At 50.0% G+C, this 18,312-nt stretch overlaps 1 protein-coding gene across 1 annotated transcript in view; it reads right to left on the bottom strand.

The window, feature by feature from the left end:
• arhgap21b (Rho GTPase activating protein 21b) overlaps positions 1 to 18,312 on the bottom strand; it is a 53,724-nt gene that overhangs the window by 12,047 nt on the left and 23,365 nt on the right. Inside the window, 7 exon segments of the mRNA XM_031562755.2 lie at positions 491 to 790; positions 1,693 to 1,818; positions 2,035 to 2,080; positions 2,466 to 2,568; positions 3,066 to 3,212; positions 9,707 to 10,507; positions 10,509 to 11,409. Coding sequence (XP_031418615.1) covers positions 491 to 790; positions 1,693 to 1,818; positions 2,035 to 2,080; positions 2,466 to 2,568; positions 3,066 to 3,212; positions 9,707 to 10,507; positions 10,509 to 11,409 — 2,424 coding nt within the window.

The following is an 18,312-nucleotide window of genomic DNA, read 5'->3' as shown; positions in this document are numbered from 1 at the left end:
GCTGAACTGATAGTACATGCCTCATGACTACACATTGGGGGTTATATAGTGAGTATATACAATGGGACATAACATTTATCATATATCTTGGGAATGTTCCTGCATGACATTCGAATGCATTCCTCATCCCCGGGGGGCTCATGTTGTATACCACCACCGGGTGAGTAATGTCTAGTGCAGTGTGTGAAACCATGTCAAAATGGCCGTGTGGCATCCTGACATAATTTACTGAGCTGACATTTCCCCTTACTGTGACGTTATAATACAATAAGACAATACATCAGACATTTTGTGTTTATCGAAGTGACAAACTGCTCTTTGAATTTCCCATCAATGCTTTTAAAGTTCTGTCTATGCTGAGAAAAATTCTTTCCTGATGTAACCACTGAATTCCTTGAGAACCGGTGTCATGTCATTTCTTTCCTCCGTGCAGGTGGCGGTCAGTATTTAAATGCCGCCAGCAGGGAGCGCTACTGAGCACTGAGCTCACCTCTTCGTCCAGGTTGCTGTTCTCCTGGATGACGCGGATCCAGGACAGCATGTCGTCGCGGCTCTCCGCCTGGCACAGGTACTCGCAGTCGGACGTGGTGAGCCGCAGCACGTTCTTGCGCTTGGTCTCGCTGTAGGAGATGTCAATCAGGCAGGCCTTGATGCAGATTGGCTGGGGCACCTCTTCCAGCTGAGAGTTGGCGTGGGCCAGGCACTCCTTCTTCTCCCGGTAGAGGTAGAGGGAGTGGCCTCGCAGGACCGAGTACATCTGCTTCCACCCTCGGGTCCCGCCTCCCACACGCTGGAGAGGAAGAGGAGAGAGAGAGGAAGAGGAGAGAGAGAGAGATCTGTCAACTTAATTCAATATGAAATTAGTCCCAATTTGGGACTGGACTCATGTAGGGAAAGACAAACAAGACAACTGGACACAGTTCTGTATGTCTTTGTACCACGACATCGGAGTTGGAAAACTGACCAGGACTGTATTTTCATAAAGCGTCGTTGAGCAACCACCGTGGAGACCAGGAGATGTGAGTGAAGAAGCTGGGTGACGTGCAAAGACCTATCACCGGTTACTACTCGCACATGTTTTCAAGTCTCCAAGCCGCAGTGCTCATTTTCATAGATTCACCTCATTGCCAAACTACTGGACATTTCAGGACATTCTGACTTACAATTAATGCTCTTAATTTCCCATTTAGCCAAACGGCATTTGACTGTCACGAAACCCAAGCCTTACCATAATTAACTAAGGTAAATGTGAAATTTCTGGCCATATTGGTTTCTAAAACGCACTGACTGATGGTCAGACCGAGAGGGAGAGAGTTATTACTACAGGTGCCCCCCCATTTCATGGGAAGCCTTTAAACCCCTAGAGGGCGCACTCCCCCCCTGGCCCAGGTTATCGCACACGCTGCCAGTGAGAAGAGAGACCTGATTAGTTTAAGCTTTTCTGGGCCGCAGCTACCCCACAAAACACCTGCCCAAAAGTCTTTTGATGATAAACTTTAACTTTCACTTTTAAACTTTTAATGACAAAGACACCAAGGAAGCTCTCTGGGAATAACCATGTGTCAGTGAGACTAAGCCAAATGAATGGGATCCAGGGATGGTGGGGGAAAAGGGCTAGATAAAAGTGCCAAGCTGTTTATCAGCTCCGAGCGCTTAACAGCACAGACGTCACGTGAGCGGGGGAGTTCACACCTTGTTCTTGTCGGTGTTCAGCTGCCTGAAGTTCAACCATCCCTCCTTTGAAGAGTCACCGAAGACGTCTGAGGACGAGTCTCTCCGGGAGCCCGAGTCTTCTGAGGACTTATGTCCATCCACAGCCTGATCCACACACACACACACACACACACACACACACACACACGCACACACACACACACACACACACACACACACACAAACAATTTCAGTTCTACATCACATTAAGAAATAACAGAATTGCAGAGATAAGATGCATAAGGACAGCGGAATTTTAAAGGTACTGTGCCTGTACCCTGTCGTGGCTGTACACCTTCAAGGGACTGGGAGATATCTTACCTTACGGAACACCTTCAGACTGGGCATGTGTTTAGAGGAGGAGCGTCTGGGGAGAGATAAACAAACAGAGCTAAGCAAACCAGACAACACACAACACACACACACACACACACACTAGAACTACACACAACATCCTACTAGAACTACACACAACACACACACACACACACACACACTAGAACTACACACAACACCCTACTAGAACTACACACACACACGGGTCAATGACGTATAAGGATTTTTTTGTATGTATACATACACACTAGAACTACACACAACACACTACTAGAACTACACACACACATACACACTTGAACTACACACAACACACTACTAGAACAACACACTACTAGAACTATACACAAACACACACACTACTATAACTACACACAATACACTGCTATAGCTCAACACAATCCTGTCAGTCTCACCCTCTGCCCTCCTCTCTGTAGTTGTCCAGGCCTTCGTCATAGGACTTCGACCGCTCCGTCTTGGTCCCATTCTGGGATTCCAGGATGGCATTTTTGAGAGATTCTTGATTCAGGAGACAATAAACAAACAGGGGTGAGACGGGGCAGGCGTGCCGTCACGGTGACTGCCGTCACGGTGACCATGCTTTGACCTTAGCTGGACGAGCACAAACACTACAGATATTGTGGTCTTATGAGAAGCAGTGCATCAACAGGTCAGTGGTGAAGATTCACAGTCCTTGATGAACCTGTTTTCAATGTCGTGTCCACTGAACTGTTTATTGTACAAACCGACAAAGAATATTAACAGTAACAGTTACACATAAAATAGAGTGCAAAACGAAGTGCAAAACGAAAGGGTGGGACCCAGAAAGACCAAGTAAGCAGGCCAAAGAAGGGAACAGAAACAGCATTTTCTGAAATAGAAACCAGCACACAAAAAAGGGGGGGGGGGGGGGGGGGGGCAGAAGGCAGCAAAACAAAGTACATGACAATAAATAATATATAATCGTATAGGTGCTGAGGACAACCCACAGCATATTCATCAGGGGTGGGGTTTACCTTGGTCATGTGACAGCTGTCGGCGTATGAGGGGGGACGAGGCGGCAGGGCTGGGCGTGGCAGCAGAGGGGGCGGAAGTGCCAGAGATGACCACAGACGCTGGAATGTGCGCGGCGTCACGGTCGACGCTGGGGCTCGCGGGCTCGTCTGGAAGCAGAGCGAGGGAGAGAGACACAGTCAATATTCCATTCCACTACAGGTGGTTTTATAGTCGTCTTCGGTGCTACGTCATGCCACCCCATGAATTCTGTCAATACTGTAAATACCTGGATATTTTTCAAAAGATGAAATAAAGCATACGAATTTCCAAGAATTTCAGCTGTCATGAGAATTCAACATCAGTTCCCAGTAGTCTGCTTAAATGTCTTGCCTTCAATTACCACATGAGATGGCTAAGTAACCAGCAAACTGCAAACGTTTTGAATAATCTGATTAAGAACCATGTCCGGTTTTGAAATGGAACAGATGTAATATATATTTCTGGCCGATGGTGGACATTTTGGGGCTGTTCCAAGTTTGCCCTTGCACACAATGGAAAGCTCCACAAAATGCCGAGCAAACACAGGTAGGTGACACACCCCTACACAGGTAGGTGACGCACCCCGACTAGGTCTTCTGTGTAAGTTATGTTCCCATTACTAAATGTCATGCCATGCACCAGGATATCCCTCAAGCCGGAAAATGTCAACAAGCTGGTGTACCTGGCTAAGAACCACTGGCTGAGGGCTAATGGCTATTTAACAGTTATTAATAGTTGTAATTTCCTATTATTTCAGTCATGCAGAGTAATTTGTGATAGTAATTAGGGGCTTTATAATGATTATTGTTTTCTTGTAACTGTTTATAAGAGAGAAACTCTTTAAGCCATGTTTCATGTTCATAATGTTAATGAAAAACAAAGTTTTCATTCCTTAATCTTTCTTGATTTTACTAATTTAAAAGGTTTCAAAATATTTTTGAAATGCATAATTTTGGTGCTGTTGCCACTGGAAAGATATAATAGTATTAAATGTATGAACTTTAGATGATCAGACCATGATATAATACCAATACCATCCATACAGTTAAAAATACCGTAATATAAATTTGAGTCCATAGACTCCTTCATTCCACCCTTGTCATGACTGAATCAACAGAGCAGCAGGGGTCGTCATGAGAACGCAACTGTGATTGTGTCATTTCTAAACACACAGAAGCTCCAGACAGACAATAAATCAGAGTATTTGCGTGTGAAATTTAGATTTGCACGGTGCCCTCTCCGTCTAGACCTACATAAGGGGTGCAAGGGCCAGTGGTTATACAGGCCTCGGAGTCTAGACCTGGATAAGGGGTGCAAGGCCAGAGTCATACAGGCCTCGGAGTCTAGACCTGCATAAGGGGTGCAGGTCCAGTGGTCATACAGGGTCAGAGGTCGTGCAGGGCCAGACGTCATACAGGCCTCTTAGGCGCACACGTGGCCATGTCTCCTCACAATGGTACAAATCCGTATATTGAGAAGATGAATTCCAAACAAATTCTCCGAAGCATGAGCCTTGATTGAGAAAGGCAGACAGCCCCTGTGGCGCCATCTCGAATGACACAGGAATACGTCACCATACCATGACTAACAATCCTCTCCACAAAGGGCCCTAAATACTCAGCACAATGAAGCCTTCACAAAAGTAAACTGCACAAGCTCTGTCTACCACGAGAATCGGTTTGGGTTCCCACTGGTTGGTAAACAAGAACTCGACTTGAAGATGAAAAAGTTTACAGGACAAAAACGTCCCAGTTGTCGACTCGTTATCTTAAAGGCTTAAATCTTAGATGAGCTTACAGTTTTTGTTATTTTTGTGTTCCACCTCAAATGGGGGCTGCAAGAGACAGGATATGGAGATATCTCTTTTCCTACCCTCAGTGCAGTCAAAACATTGCTCAGCTCAGCCAAAACAAAATCTCAATGGAAAACAACTTATTAGGTTAGTTTTCGAAAACGTCAGCACGGCAGACTACCGTTCCAGCAAAAAGTTAAAATGGTCAGTGCCGTGCAGTGCAGAGCAGAGCTGGTGAAAATGAGGACATACTTTGTCCCCTCTCCAGAAATTTGACATGTCCCGTTTCTGTGAGAACTAAAAAGTTCCCAACTCCTTTGCAGCCCAAAGCCTAAAAAAGCTCGGAGTACAAAGCTGCTAAGGGATGCCAGGGGGCCAGCGGAGCTAAAATTAAAGTGGATGGCCTAGTTCTGGGCCTGGCCTACCTCTCAAAGAGGGACGGAGGGAAGGTTCTGGGCCTGGCCTACCTCTCAAAGAGGGACGGAGGGAAGGTGTGCAAAGTCCCCCAGGCTTCTGGAAGGAACTTGTCTCCACACCAAAGACTCTGTGTTGTATGTTTTGCGGGGCGACAGTGGTTCAGGAGGTAGAGAAGTCGTTTAGTAATCAGAAGGTTGCTAGTTCGATTCCCACTGTCGAAGCGTCCTTGAGCAAGACACTGAACTCCTAATTGCTCCTGATGTGCAGTGTGCCATCAGTGTAGATGTAAAATGTATATACAAACTTGTAAGTCGCTTTGGATAAAAGCGTCTGCTAAATGACTAAATGTAAATGTAAATCTGCAGAGCCTTCAGGCTCCAAAAACACCATTTCAGGGCTACACACAGACGGACATATTCCTAATCATTTCTCTATGCACTGTAAATGGTGTTCACCCCACCGTTGGGAGAGTCAAGGTCCTCCAGATGCAAGTAGATCTTCTGGCACTGTGTGCAGGAGGAGCACCAGCCCCCGTCGCCCACCCAGGACCAGGGCAGACGCCACAGTCGCTCCGCCAGCAGCATGTCCTCGCACCACTCCCAAATTACAGCCACCGCTAACACCAGAAACCACCTTTTCTGTTTACGTTCAGACTGCCCGCAGAAAGCCATGGCTTCACAGCCACGGCAGCTGAGTGAACTTTAACCCTCCATTCTGGTGATTAAATATGAGCACAGCGAAGAGAATGCAAGTGCTTAGACAGGCCGTAGAGCGCTCTCCACCAGCGAGTATTCCTTCACCACAACGTTTAGTGGTCGGTGCTTAAAAATGGTTCAGGTTAAATCCATCACAACGATTGGGAACCTTCGCCTCGAGATCAGATGTGCGCAAAACACTACTGCTGTGGTTTCCTCAAGGCTACTCTCTCTACCAAAATAGCTTCATCCTCCGTGCTTGTTGTATAAAAATCCATTCTGAGCCATCCAGGCAGCGTTTGGATTTCAATGGGGAGAGGCAGCATCAATTCATGTTTCCAGTGCTACGAGTCGAACACACCACCGAGAGCCTCAGAGGAAAAAACGGTGTGAATTTTCTTCTTCGACTTCACCGGCTGGCGCCCAGCAGCAGCAGTGTTGGAGGGAGCCGGGGGAGAGTGACCTCACGCAGTGGGGCGAGACCACTGGGGGACGAGCAGTGAAACAAGCTATTGATGGGCGCCAGGGCCACGGGCTCTGAGTCTCTTTTGTCCCATGAGCCACCACTGGACCCAGTGTGCCCCGTGTGACGGGAGCTTTGTGTGTTCACACCTGCTGCCCCTCAGGCTGGGGTCCAGCTGCCTCAGACAGTGGCACTGTGCCACCATGCTGAAGACAGCACTAGTGGCGTGGATAATGTAACAGCTATACAGCAACTGTCAAATTCAAACAAAATAGCAAGCTTTCAAGCTTTGATGTGCCGTGAGACAAGACATCTGTAGTTGTTGATGGTCGTGCTACGATGGATCTACGACTGGTTTGTCTAAGATAAGCATACATCTGCAACTACAGCTAGCATCCGATTTCTTTCATAGCAAAAAGGTACTCATTTAAGATGGCTTCTTGTCACTTTGTTTGAGACCATCAGAAATTGCATAAAAGAAAAAACGAATCTATATACCATCTCCACTAGAGAAAGGAGACCAATTAAAACAAAAAATGACTTTGTGGCTTTGGCTAAATAAATGTCCATATCAGGTGTAGGCCTTACAGCAGACCAGTATTCAAGATTCCATACAGTCTCCTTAGCCAAACCCTGTTGTCTACAGCAACACAAATCACATCTGACGGGACTGCCTCCACCTCACAACAGGAACAGGTCTTTTAAGGACAAGCAGAGCAAACAGCAGACAAAAGCCATTAGTGCCTATCTAGGCTGGAGTGTGTACGTACTGAGGGCAGCAGTTCTACTGCGGCAGCGATTCCTAACTTAGATCTGCCGGCTGCGCCTTGCCCTGATTCGGCTCTTTGGTACCAGCATAGCTTGACGGGTGAACGGGCAAGGATATGTACAGTACCAGTCAAAAGTTTGGACACACCTTTAATTTGTTTGAGAATAATTTTCTTTACTTTTATTATTTTCTACATTGTAGATTAATACTGAAGACATTTAAACTACAAAAGAACACATATGGAATGATGTACTAAACAAAAATAGTGTTATCTACCATGTAGAAAATAATAAAAGTAAAGAAAAAACTTCTCAAAAAATGAGAAGGTGTGTCCAAACTTTTGACTGGTACTGTACCCAGAGCAGTTACAGCCAATCTACTCTAGTCTATCTGACGGGTAAACAGGCAAGGATATGTACCCAGAGCAGTTACAGCCAATCTGCTCTAGTCTATCTGACGGGTGAACAGGCAAGGATATGTACCCAGAGCAGTTACAGCCCCATCACGCCATTTCAAATACATCTATTCCAAAAAATGTCTGAAAAAAGATTTGCGTTAAATTAAGGTACGTTGACCCATTTGTTCAAATTGCAGTTTGTTTGACCCAGGACACTAAGGATTCCTACAGATAAGAAGACAGTAGCACACACACTAGTCAGGACACTAAGGATTTCTACAGATAAGAAGACAGTAGTACACACACACACACACACACACACACACACACACACACACACACACACACACACGTCTAAAACCATGACATGGAGGAATCAACAAGTTCTTATATCTTGTATTTTTCTGGTGCAGTGGTAAGAGATCCTACCAAAGGTTTGGCAAATGTCTTTACATGTTTTGTAAGATGTTTTCATTATTAATTCCGCATACAGGTGGAACAAGTAAGATGTTTTCATTATTAACTCCGCATACAGGTGGAACAATTCCTTATGGGATTTAAAGAGGTCCAATAGGGAGTTTTTCATCCTCAAAAAACTAAAATGCTTCGAGACGTAAAACTAGGTTCTTCCAAAGGCATGAGAAAATGTAAAGCATACGGTTCATCACCGAAGCAATGCATCAAGATGCGTAGAACACTGGTGAAAATTATCTTTTCATTGTTTTTTTTCAGAATGAGCTATTATGGTTGGTCTAGACAGAGTTAAGACAAAAATTAGCCTACACATTGCACCTTTAAATGAAAGTGGAAAGTCCCTTCAGGAGCTGTGAAGACAGTGCCAACAGTGTAGGCAAGATCACTTCACATTACAAAAAAAAAAAGAAAAACGCCCTAAAATAATCAAAACAGTTCTCTATTCACAAGCCTTTGTAGACACAGGAGCGGATCAGTCTCAGGAAAATGGGACACCCAATTTCAGGCAAATTAAGGAGGACATGCTCTGCTGTAGCACACACTCATACAGTGCAGCGCTTCACAATTAAATCTGAGCTAGCATTCACATGACGCTAAGTGTGTCCTCCAGCTAGCATATTTAAAAACCTCTGACTAGATGAAGCGGCGCCCTTAGTAAAGCTTAAGGGACTGGTCATTCACACGCTATTGAAATGCCATCTTATTTATCCTCACTACCTGGGATGCGGGGGCATTACTACGGGATGCTACTATAAAAAATCTTGAGGAAAAAAAATCAGACCAGTGAAAACCCATCATTTCATACTAGCATTAACAGAAGCAAGCAGCAAACACATTCAAAGAACTTCTTGTGAATGCTGAATGCTAAAATGCCTCCTCTCTCATCAAGCTATGCAGCCTGTTGCCTCCACTTCTGACAAGCCAGCTAGAAAAGCAGTCTGGATAAAACTACAATCCCCAACAACATTCACTGTCAGTCCATTCACAGCCTTGACGGACTCCTTTGCACTGAAAGCAGTGAGCTAGCCGAGTGAGTAACATGTACGCACCGCATCCATCAAGTCATTAGTCTCTCCCTCTCCCTCTCCCACTCTCTCCCAGCACAGAGGCCAGCGGACAGCCACAACACCAGGCACTAATGACTGGCTATACAGCACCCAGCTCCCCCCCCCCCCCACAAACACCGCTGTCCCTCGTTTTCCCCGTCATTAGGTCTCCACAGCTACACAAACACAGCCAATTACTACCCCCCACCCCCCCCGCACACCCAGCCCACAGCGCTCTATCTTCAGTCCTCAGCCGTCGACCCCAACGGCAGCCGCAACAGGCACGAAAGGGGGCCCTTGCTGCTTGTTGCCATGGCAACGGGAGAGCGGCACTCTCTGCTGTGTGTATGCATGCATGAATGCTTGCACATACATTCAAAGTTAGGAACATACACACACACATGAAGTCAACCACACATGGCAAGAGTTAATTCCTGATGCGGGTGGGGGTCGAGTAGAACTCAAGGGTGTGCGCACAGTCACCCCACACACACACACACACACACACACACACACACACACACACACACACACACACACACAACACACACCACCACACAAGGACTCACCAATGAAGGGAATGGAGTCGAGCGACTCGTCCAATGTGCTGGAGAAGGACTCATTGAGCTGCTCGCCGATCCTTCTCATCTGAACCTCGCGCCGGGCGTCGTTCGGCAGCCAGCACACGCCTGGCACTCCTGCGACGCCCGCCACTCCTGTGCCCGCCTGCCCACTGGCACCTCCCTCTGCCTCGTTCACCGCCAGGATGTAGGACGGGTGCCTCAGCGGCGGAGTCCCGTTCTTCGACCCAGTGGGCGGCTTCTCACGCATCTTTACACCCTCGACTGGTCCACTGCGCCCATTGGTTGGGCCCTGCTGGTCCTGGAGGTGTGGCCTGAGAGCCCCCGCCCCTCTCTGGTGCTGCTGTCTCAGAGAGGGAGGGGTCGACGAGCAGGAAGAGGAGCGCAGCCCCACCCCTAGGTCCCTCTCTCGGCCCGTCTCTCGGTCCCTCTCTCGGCCCGTCTCCGCCGTCTCCGCTCGCGCACGCTGCTGCTGCTGCTGCAGCTGGAGGTGGTGGGGCGGATGAGACAGGTGGTTGCCCACCACTCTAGGGTCTTTGGGGCCAGTTTCGGGAGTCAGGCTCATGCCCAGGCGGGAGGGCCTCTCCGTGGGAACGTTGGGAGGGGGAATGTCGGTCCGGATGCCGATCTGGGCTCTGCCGCGCATGCTGCTGTTTGGGCCGTACCCGGGCGGGCTCCGGTGCAGGAGGGCCCGCGGCGGGAGGGACTGCCTGCTGGGGCGCTGCTGGGGCTCGGCCCGCGCGTACATGCGCCGATCCGCCGGCCAGGCGGCAGGCTGGTGCAGGTCCATGTGCTCGACGTAGTCCGTGGAGTGTGCACGGGCTTTGCGGACGAGGCCGTCCTGGGGACGCGCTGCGGGGCCAGTCGGGGTGATGGTGATGCCTGGCCCGTTCGGAGCCGCTCATCCGGTCCTGGGAGGCGCTGCGTGGGGGGGGCGGGAGGGGGGGCCCCGCGTAGGAGCGCTCGTGAGACGTGCTGCGGCGACGCAGCCGGGGGTCCCACCCGTGGGCGAGGGGAGGCGGTCCACAAGGCATGGCGAGATGGCCGCCCTGAGTCGCGGCGCGCAGGCTGTCCAGCCGCTCCTGGATGCTGCGGCCGTACGTGTGCAGCCCCTTGTTGTCGATGTACTCCCGGTAGGTCTGGTAGGAGCGCCAGTCGATGTTCTGGTGCGATCCGGGGGAGGCAGAGGCCGCCGGGTGGTAGTGGACCGGCTGCATGCCGTACGGATCGCCGTGGTACGCCGGGTAGAGGTCCGCCTTGCGGGGGTGGGGGTAGGAGGGCCGTCCGCCAGACGCCACGCCGGGCCGGGGTCGGATCAGGACCGGATCGGGGCCCATCATCATGTAGTCGGCCCTGTGGCCGGGGCCCGGGTGGCCCATGTGGCCGTCGGGCGGCACCACCACCGTCCGCACGCCACTCTCGCTGCACACGCACACGGCCGTCTGCGCCTTGGAGATGGGCATGGGCATGGGCATGGGAGGGGGAGGGGAGGGTGGCACAGGAATCTCCACACGGTAGCCCAGCTCTGGTGGTGGCAGCCCCCCCGGGGATGGGCTCTCGGTCGCCTGGGCCATCCCTGAGGGGGGCTTACCGTCTACTCGGGGGTAGCATACAGGGGGCGGCTGAGGGATGTGACGCGCGTTGCCGCTGTAGGGGTCGTGGCCTTTAAGGTAGGCATCCTGGGAGTAGGCCTGCGAGGAGACAAGGAAGAGATTCAAATTAGGGGTCCACCTAAGATTAGCAGCACATCTTGGGTTTGTAGCAGCCATAACTACTTGTTTTTGTGTGTGTGTGTGTGTGTGTGTGTGTGTGTGTGTGTGTGTGTGTGTGTGTGTGTGTACGCACATGTGTGTGTGTGTGCAGGCATGTGTGGTTGAGAAAGCAAGCGAGAGTCTATGCATGTGAGTGGGTGGATAATTTGCGCTGCAGCTTGTGAGTGGGAGTTTCACAGGTCAAGAGCAAAGAGTTGTGCTCAGTTGCACCATGTGGGAGACATTCACTAGGAGAGGAGATCACTACAGTATGGACACCACAAAACACATAGAGCTCATATACAACACAGATAAAGACATAAAACCAACCTAAAATGTATAACCTTCCCGTATGTAAATGTTTTAAAGGTATACAAGTAAATCAGACGACAGCAACAACCACAGTGAGAACAGATAATCAACACGGACCGACGGCCCTGTGGTATTGAGCCGCGGTGCTAGATAAGAGCTGGAAATAGCAGCCGTGGGTGAGATATGGATCGGAGGGATCTCCTCGCTGATAGGGCTCTGCTTCCTGTCAAACCTAATCACAGTAAGGCAAGTCAGGTGACCAGTGCTATGAGCCGGAGGAGCAACAGATGTCAATCTAGAGGGGGAAAAAACAGCAAAGCAAATAAAAGACAAAAGCCAGGAGCGAGTGATTTAAAAGGGGGGAAAAAAGAATAAATAAAGAGGTAGGGAGGAGCGGTCGGTTCCAGATTTCAGGCGTTGACCCACCGGCGGAGTGACGGCACGCGATCGCAGGCTGATGGAGGCCAGGCGTGGCCGGCTGCCCGCGGTCGCTACGGCGCTGAACCGGACCTCGGTGATCATGCTGGCGGCGGGTGCACAATGGCCTCTCCAAAGTCACATGCTAACTCGGTTCAACTCATGCTCAAACGGCACGACCACTAAATCTGCACGTGGAATAGCTAAGGGGGTCCTGTCCTCAAAAGCTCATCATGTCTCGACTACACGACACGACACGACAATGTTTCCAGCCGCCGCCGCCGACACTGCAAGCGGTGGACTTTAGCTCCTGCTCACCTGTAGCGCCGGGCTGCAGAGCTTACGTATGCCAGACTGCTGGGCCACTATCAGCTGAAAGGAACTTTACTCCTCCCCAGATTGCCAGTCACAGTCGAGCATGTGTGCCAACAACAACCAGGTCAAAGTTCCTTACGAGGGTGTGGGAGAGAGAGAGATCACAACAAATGGAGAGACGAGAAAAAATAAAAGAGCACAAAGAAAAGAAAGGGGCGAGGCATTTCAATGTGCCAGCTGAATCCAGCTCAGCCGCTAAGCTCCCTAAATCAAACAGGTACCAGTGCTACAGCACTGCTACGATCGCTAGGCAACATGCACCACGGTGACATGCAACATGGCAACAGCACCGGCCACACGCAAACAAACAGGGTAGGGGGAGCAACACTGGTGACAGCACAGACAGAGAGACACAGACAGGATCACGGTCAGTTTTCCTCAAACGAATGCACAGGCATGCATGACGTGACGTGACGGCCACGGGAAGAGACGAGAGAATAGCCAGGCGTCTCAAGACCGCCGACCGCCCAGTGAGCTTACCAGACTAGTGATCCCCCGTGACAGCTGCCATCAATGCATTGCAGCCATGGTGAAGAAGGGAAGAGAGGAGGAGAGGAGAGTAAGAGAGCACATACAGAGAATCGACACACATCACAGAGAAGACTGACAGGAGAGAGACAGAGAGAGAGAGAGAGCGCGTGAGCCAGCGCGCAGGTCGGCGTTATCCTGTGGCACTGACACTGTGTGCTAAAAATACACCGGAGCTGCTGCTGCTGCTGCTGATCGGACTGACGTGCTCACTGCTGCTGCCGACGCCAACACTGCTGCTGCCTGCTGCTGCTGCTGGTCTGACTCCTCAGAGAAGACGGTGCGGTGAGAGGCAACAGAAGACGTGCAGGTATGCGGGACGACAGTCACACGTTAGCGTTGATGCCACCTGCTCTTCCTCTGTGTGGCCAGGAGAGCTGGAGGCGGAGGTGGGGGCAGAACAGCAGCCACAGCGTGCCTGCTGCCGCTGAAGAGAGCGCTCACCATCCCTCTCTCTATCTATCTCTCTCTCTCTCTCGCTCTGTCTGCAGCCAGATTAACCCGCACACACTCGCTGCTCTCACTCGCTGCTCACACTCGCTGCTCTCACTCGCTACTCTCACTCACTCCCCCCCCCTCTTTCTCCCTCTCTCACACACACACACACACGCACACACACAGACGCCCCTTGAGCCTGTTTCTACTTCTCCCTCTCCCTCTCTGGAGAGCAGCAACCACTCACATGACGGAAGCAGCAGCTGCTTGATTATACATTCAGCTCAGATGGCACAGCGTCCTCCTCCTCCCTCCCTCCCTTCCTTCCTCCCTCCATCCATCCATCCCTCCTCTCTTTTCCCTCCTCTCTTTTCCCCCTCCTCTCCCAGTCATCAGCACTGACTTGTCCAAAACATGAAGCAGTCATCTGACGCCAGCTCAGCTCAGCTCATCCACACCCACGCATCATCACCGCAGCCTGTGGCTCCTGTTCACCGTGTACATTCGAGTGTGAGTGAGTATGAGTATGAGTGTGTGTGTGTGTGTGTGTGTGTCCCCTCCTCCCAACCTGCTAATGTCACCCTGGAGAGTCCCCACTGTCCTAATCCTCCAGCCCAGCGGACACCCCCCACCCCCGCTTGGCCAGGCCACATCAGCAGCCCCTTACAATTACCCCCTCATCCCTTCCCCCATACTCTCTCACACAGACACACACACACACACACACACACACACACACACACACACACACACACACAGCTGGGTGTGGAGGCACTGGTACCACAGCAACAGATGTGAATGGACACAAGGAGAACAGGAGGATTTACACGAGAGGATATTTTTCTGTAAATCTTTTTTTTGTTGTAATTCCCAAGGCAACATCAACAACAAGGGTGGTGTAATATTTGTTTTGTCATTTAAATTCCTTTTTCCACATCGTCTTTTTTCTGGCTAATTTCCTGTGGGCAGCCTAGGTCTCGGCATCCATTGCTCTTGGTGACAGGCAGGAGCCTGAGGTCAATTAGAGCCCAGCTTAGAGACGTGTCCGGCACAGCCCACTGACACTTCCCCTAGTGATCACTCACGAATGGACGGAGATTCTCAACGCTGGCTGGGCCGCATTGATCCAATGTCCAAGGTCTGCCCCTTCACATCATTCAATAAACAAAGGGCCTCGTCAATGACCTAAAAACACCTCCGGATAGTCCATTTGCACGGCCTCCTCTCTCTTGTCGGTGCAGCCTGGTGTGGAGGCAGCGGCGCTAACCTTGGCTAGGTATGATTCCGTGAGCAGGGCTATATTTAGGAAGCGAGGAAGCAATGGATTTTTTGATAGCAGCTCAGATGCCCTGTATTTGTGCCCCTCAGATGCCCCTCAGATGCCCTGTGTTTGTGCCGCTCACCAATGCAAAATTAAGCTGGAGATCAGAGATCTGTCCCGTCTCAGCGGGGGAGGATTTGGCAGAGCCCTTGTGTATGACACAGAAAAAGAAGCTTCGGCTGTGATCAAACCCCTCTCCCCCAACAAATCTGCTACTCCTTGTCCTTCTTCATCCCACTACTCAAACAGATGTTTGCAAGGGTTCGGGGGAAAAGGTAGCTTCAATGTCCCTAACGGGAGAGGGGGGTTGGGAGGGTGAAACTACAGGGAATTAGACACGAATGCCCTCCAGCGTGCAGTCACCACACCCAAACAAACAAACCTGGGGGCGATCTCTCACATTAGGGCCAACACGCCACACTGAGCAGCCATGCATTCGACTGCAACAGTCAAGAGATGCGCCTGGCAATCACTAAATTGTATCAAGCAAAACGAAAAACTGTCCAGGACAAATGGCACAACAACAACAACAACAACAACAACAACAACAACAACAACAACAACCACAACAGTCTCAGAACAGCATTATGAGCAGAAATGATGAGAACTGAGAAGAGGTAGAGGAAGCGGGAGCAGAAAGCGAGGCGTCCTTCCTCCTCGGCAGCACAGAGCTTCAGCCATGTAAACGCTCAAACACTGCTCACACACTTCCACAGTAGTATGGGCTTAAACACGGCTCACACACTTCCACAGTAGTATGGGCTTAAACACTGCTCACACACTTCCACAGTAGTATGGGCTTAAACACGGCTCACACACTTCCACAGTAGTATGGGCTTAAACACGGCTCACACACTTCCACAGTAGTATGGGCTCAAACACTGCACACACACTTCCACAGTAGTATGGGCTTAAACACTGCACACACACTTCCACAGTGCACACTTCCTCCAACACTGCACTGCCACAGTAGTATGGGCTCAAACACTGCACACACACTTCCACAGTAGTATGGGCTTTAACACTGCTCACACACTTCCACAGTAGTATGGGCTTAAACACGGCTCACACACTTCCACAGTAGTATGGGCTCATATACTTCCACAGTAGAATGTGCTCAAACACTGCACACACACTTCCACAGGAGTATGGGCTTAAACACTGCACACACACTGCCACAGTAGTATGGGCTTAAACACTGCACACACACTTCCACAGGAGTATGGGCTTAAACACTGCACACACACTTCCACAGTAGTATGGGCCGTCACATGTTACTAGGCTTAAAACACCTGGGCAGAGCTGCACGCAGGCAGGCGAGTTAGAAAGAAAAGTAGAGGGGGAAGAGAAGAAAAACGATACATTTAAAAAAGGAAAGAGAGAAAGCACTAAACTTTCTCCACTCCCCCTGCTGTGTCCACTTTAGGAGCAGCACAGCAGGATCTTGGCTTGTTACCAGAATGATGGCTCACAAAGTGTGTGTGTGAGTGAGTGATTTTTTTATTCTATTAATAGCCGTTTTAATAACCGTTTGTGGAGGCATAGTTACCCCCGGGATCCTTGCAACACGGCCGACCAACCTACCCCACTGGCACAGACCTGTTGTGTTGGCTTGGTTTGCTGGGGTCACACGGAGTCTTAAGGGGACAGCTGGCTGCCGCTTTAAGAGACAGAGTGGTCTAAGTAGGACAGGCTGGTTTTTTTTTTAAGAGTTTTTTTTCTATCTGTGCAAAAAGGAAGAAAGGAGACATTACGCACAGACAGACTTTGGAGGCCAGACAGGATCCCGGCGAGTGCAGCTGGGGTTCATCCGTGGACCGGGGGGGTGAAAGGCTGCGCAGGTGTGCACCTGCGGGGGCAAGGCAAGATTGTTTGTCTGCCATGGACCAAAACAGACCGACATATCTGGGAAACGAGCGTTTCACTGGGCACCACGCTGTGCTTTCAGCGGAACGTTAGATAGAGATGGAGGAGAAATGTTCATGCAGAACAGCGAGAGGCGTTAAAGAGATGGAGGAGAAATGTTCATGCAGAACAGCGAGAGGCGTAGCTCGGTGGGGTCGGCGTCCCAGTTTCACACTCGGTATTTCAAAGGGGACGGCATGGAGTTGGTAAACAACTCCGGCACAATACCTTCCCATGGTACGACTTCCAATAGCTACCTGAGAAATGTAGATCAAACAGACAGTATACATCCAATATACAGACTGTATAAAAGACTTATAGGCTCAGTCCAGGATTCTGGTGAAAAGTTGTTGATATTTTACCTCACATTTGATCAAATGACACCCCTCCTTTCCGTGTTCCTGACGCTGTGTTGATTAGCTTCAATTGTATACGGCTCTGTCCAAGCCACTGTGTTTGTTTCCAATCTACCAAGCCAGGACTGTGTCCGAACATCAGCCTGTTTGAGCGCAGACACAGAACGGACAGCTGGAGGACAGTGTGGAGAAATTTGCTGAATTTGACAACAAGTGCATGGGATTAGAATCACAGACTCGACCTTTAAAAGTGGTCTGCATCCTGTGTCGTCGAGGTTCATGGGACAACCTAGTGTCTGGAGTCTGAATCTGATTGATCCACCTGCTGATGAGTATGAGGGCACTGCAGGTCCTTCATACCTTACTTCACGGTACCTGAGCAGGGCCCTCTCGTAATGCCAGAGGTCTACTCTGGTGTTGCATGTTGGATAGGCCATCAGCAGATGAGTTCAAATGAGAGAGAGACTCATTCATAAGCTACTGTAAAAGGGAAGGGACACAAATCTGGCAGCTACCAGGTTTAAAGAAGACAAAGCAGAAGGCCAAGCTCTGAGGATGGGCATATGCCCATGTGAACCAGTCTCTGAGGATGGGCATATGCCCATGTGAAGCAGTCTCTGAGGATGGGCATATGCCCATGTGACCTAGTCTCTGAGGATGGGCATATATCCGTGTGCCAGGCTCCCACTGGCATCACCCTCACAGCCGTGATGGCCTGCTATGGGCACATCACAACTAGCAGGTCAAACAGCAGTGGAGGTGCGCATGCCTGGGATGCCGTGACCTGAAGCAGTTCTCACTGGTTTCAGAAATGAGTCTTTTCACTTCACTGCAGATCTAAAAGGCACTACAGTGAGGTGTTAGAGTCTGTCGAAAGCCTGGGGAACCAGAGATGTGAACGTTGCATAATAACAGAACAGCCTTTCTGAATTTTATTCCAGCTGTTATGACTGAAGAGAAGACTTTTTCCTCAAACACTTTTCTGTTCACACTCTCTACCTCTCCAAATGTCCATGGTTTCAGAGAGTGAAGTGCACAATATTGACGTGAGACTTAAGCAGCCATTTATCAAGATGAAGATATTCCCAATGAAGATACAGTGAGGATATGCACGTACTGCTGGGAGGACATACAAGAAAGAGAAAGAACTGAAAACACATTTATGTAACCGAAAAAACAGGGTTTGCACTTTTG

This window comes from Clupea harengus, chromosome 25 (genome assembly GCF_900700415.2).
Source record: "Clupea harengus chromosome 25, Ch_v2.0.2, whole genome shotgun sequence".
NCBI lineage: Eukaryota > Metazoa > Chordata > Actinopteri > Clupeiformes > Clupeidae > Clupea > Clupea harengus.
The sequence above is the reverse complement of the archived record's forward strand: the minus strand, read 5'-3'. Positions and strand labels throughout refer to the sequence as shown.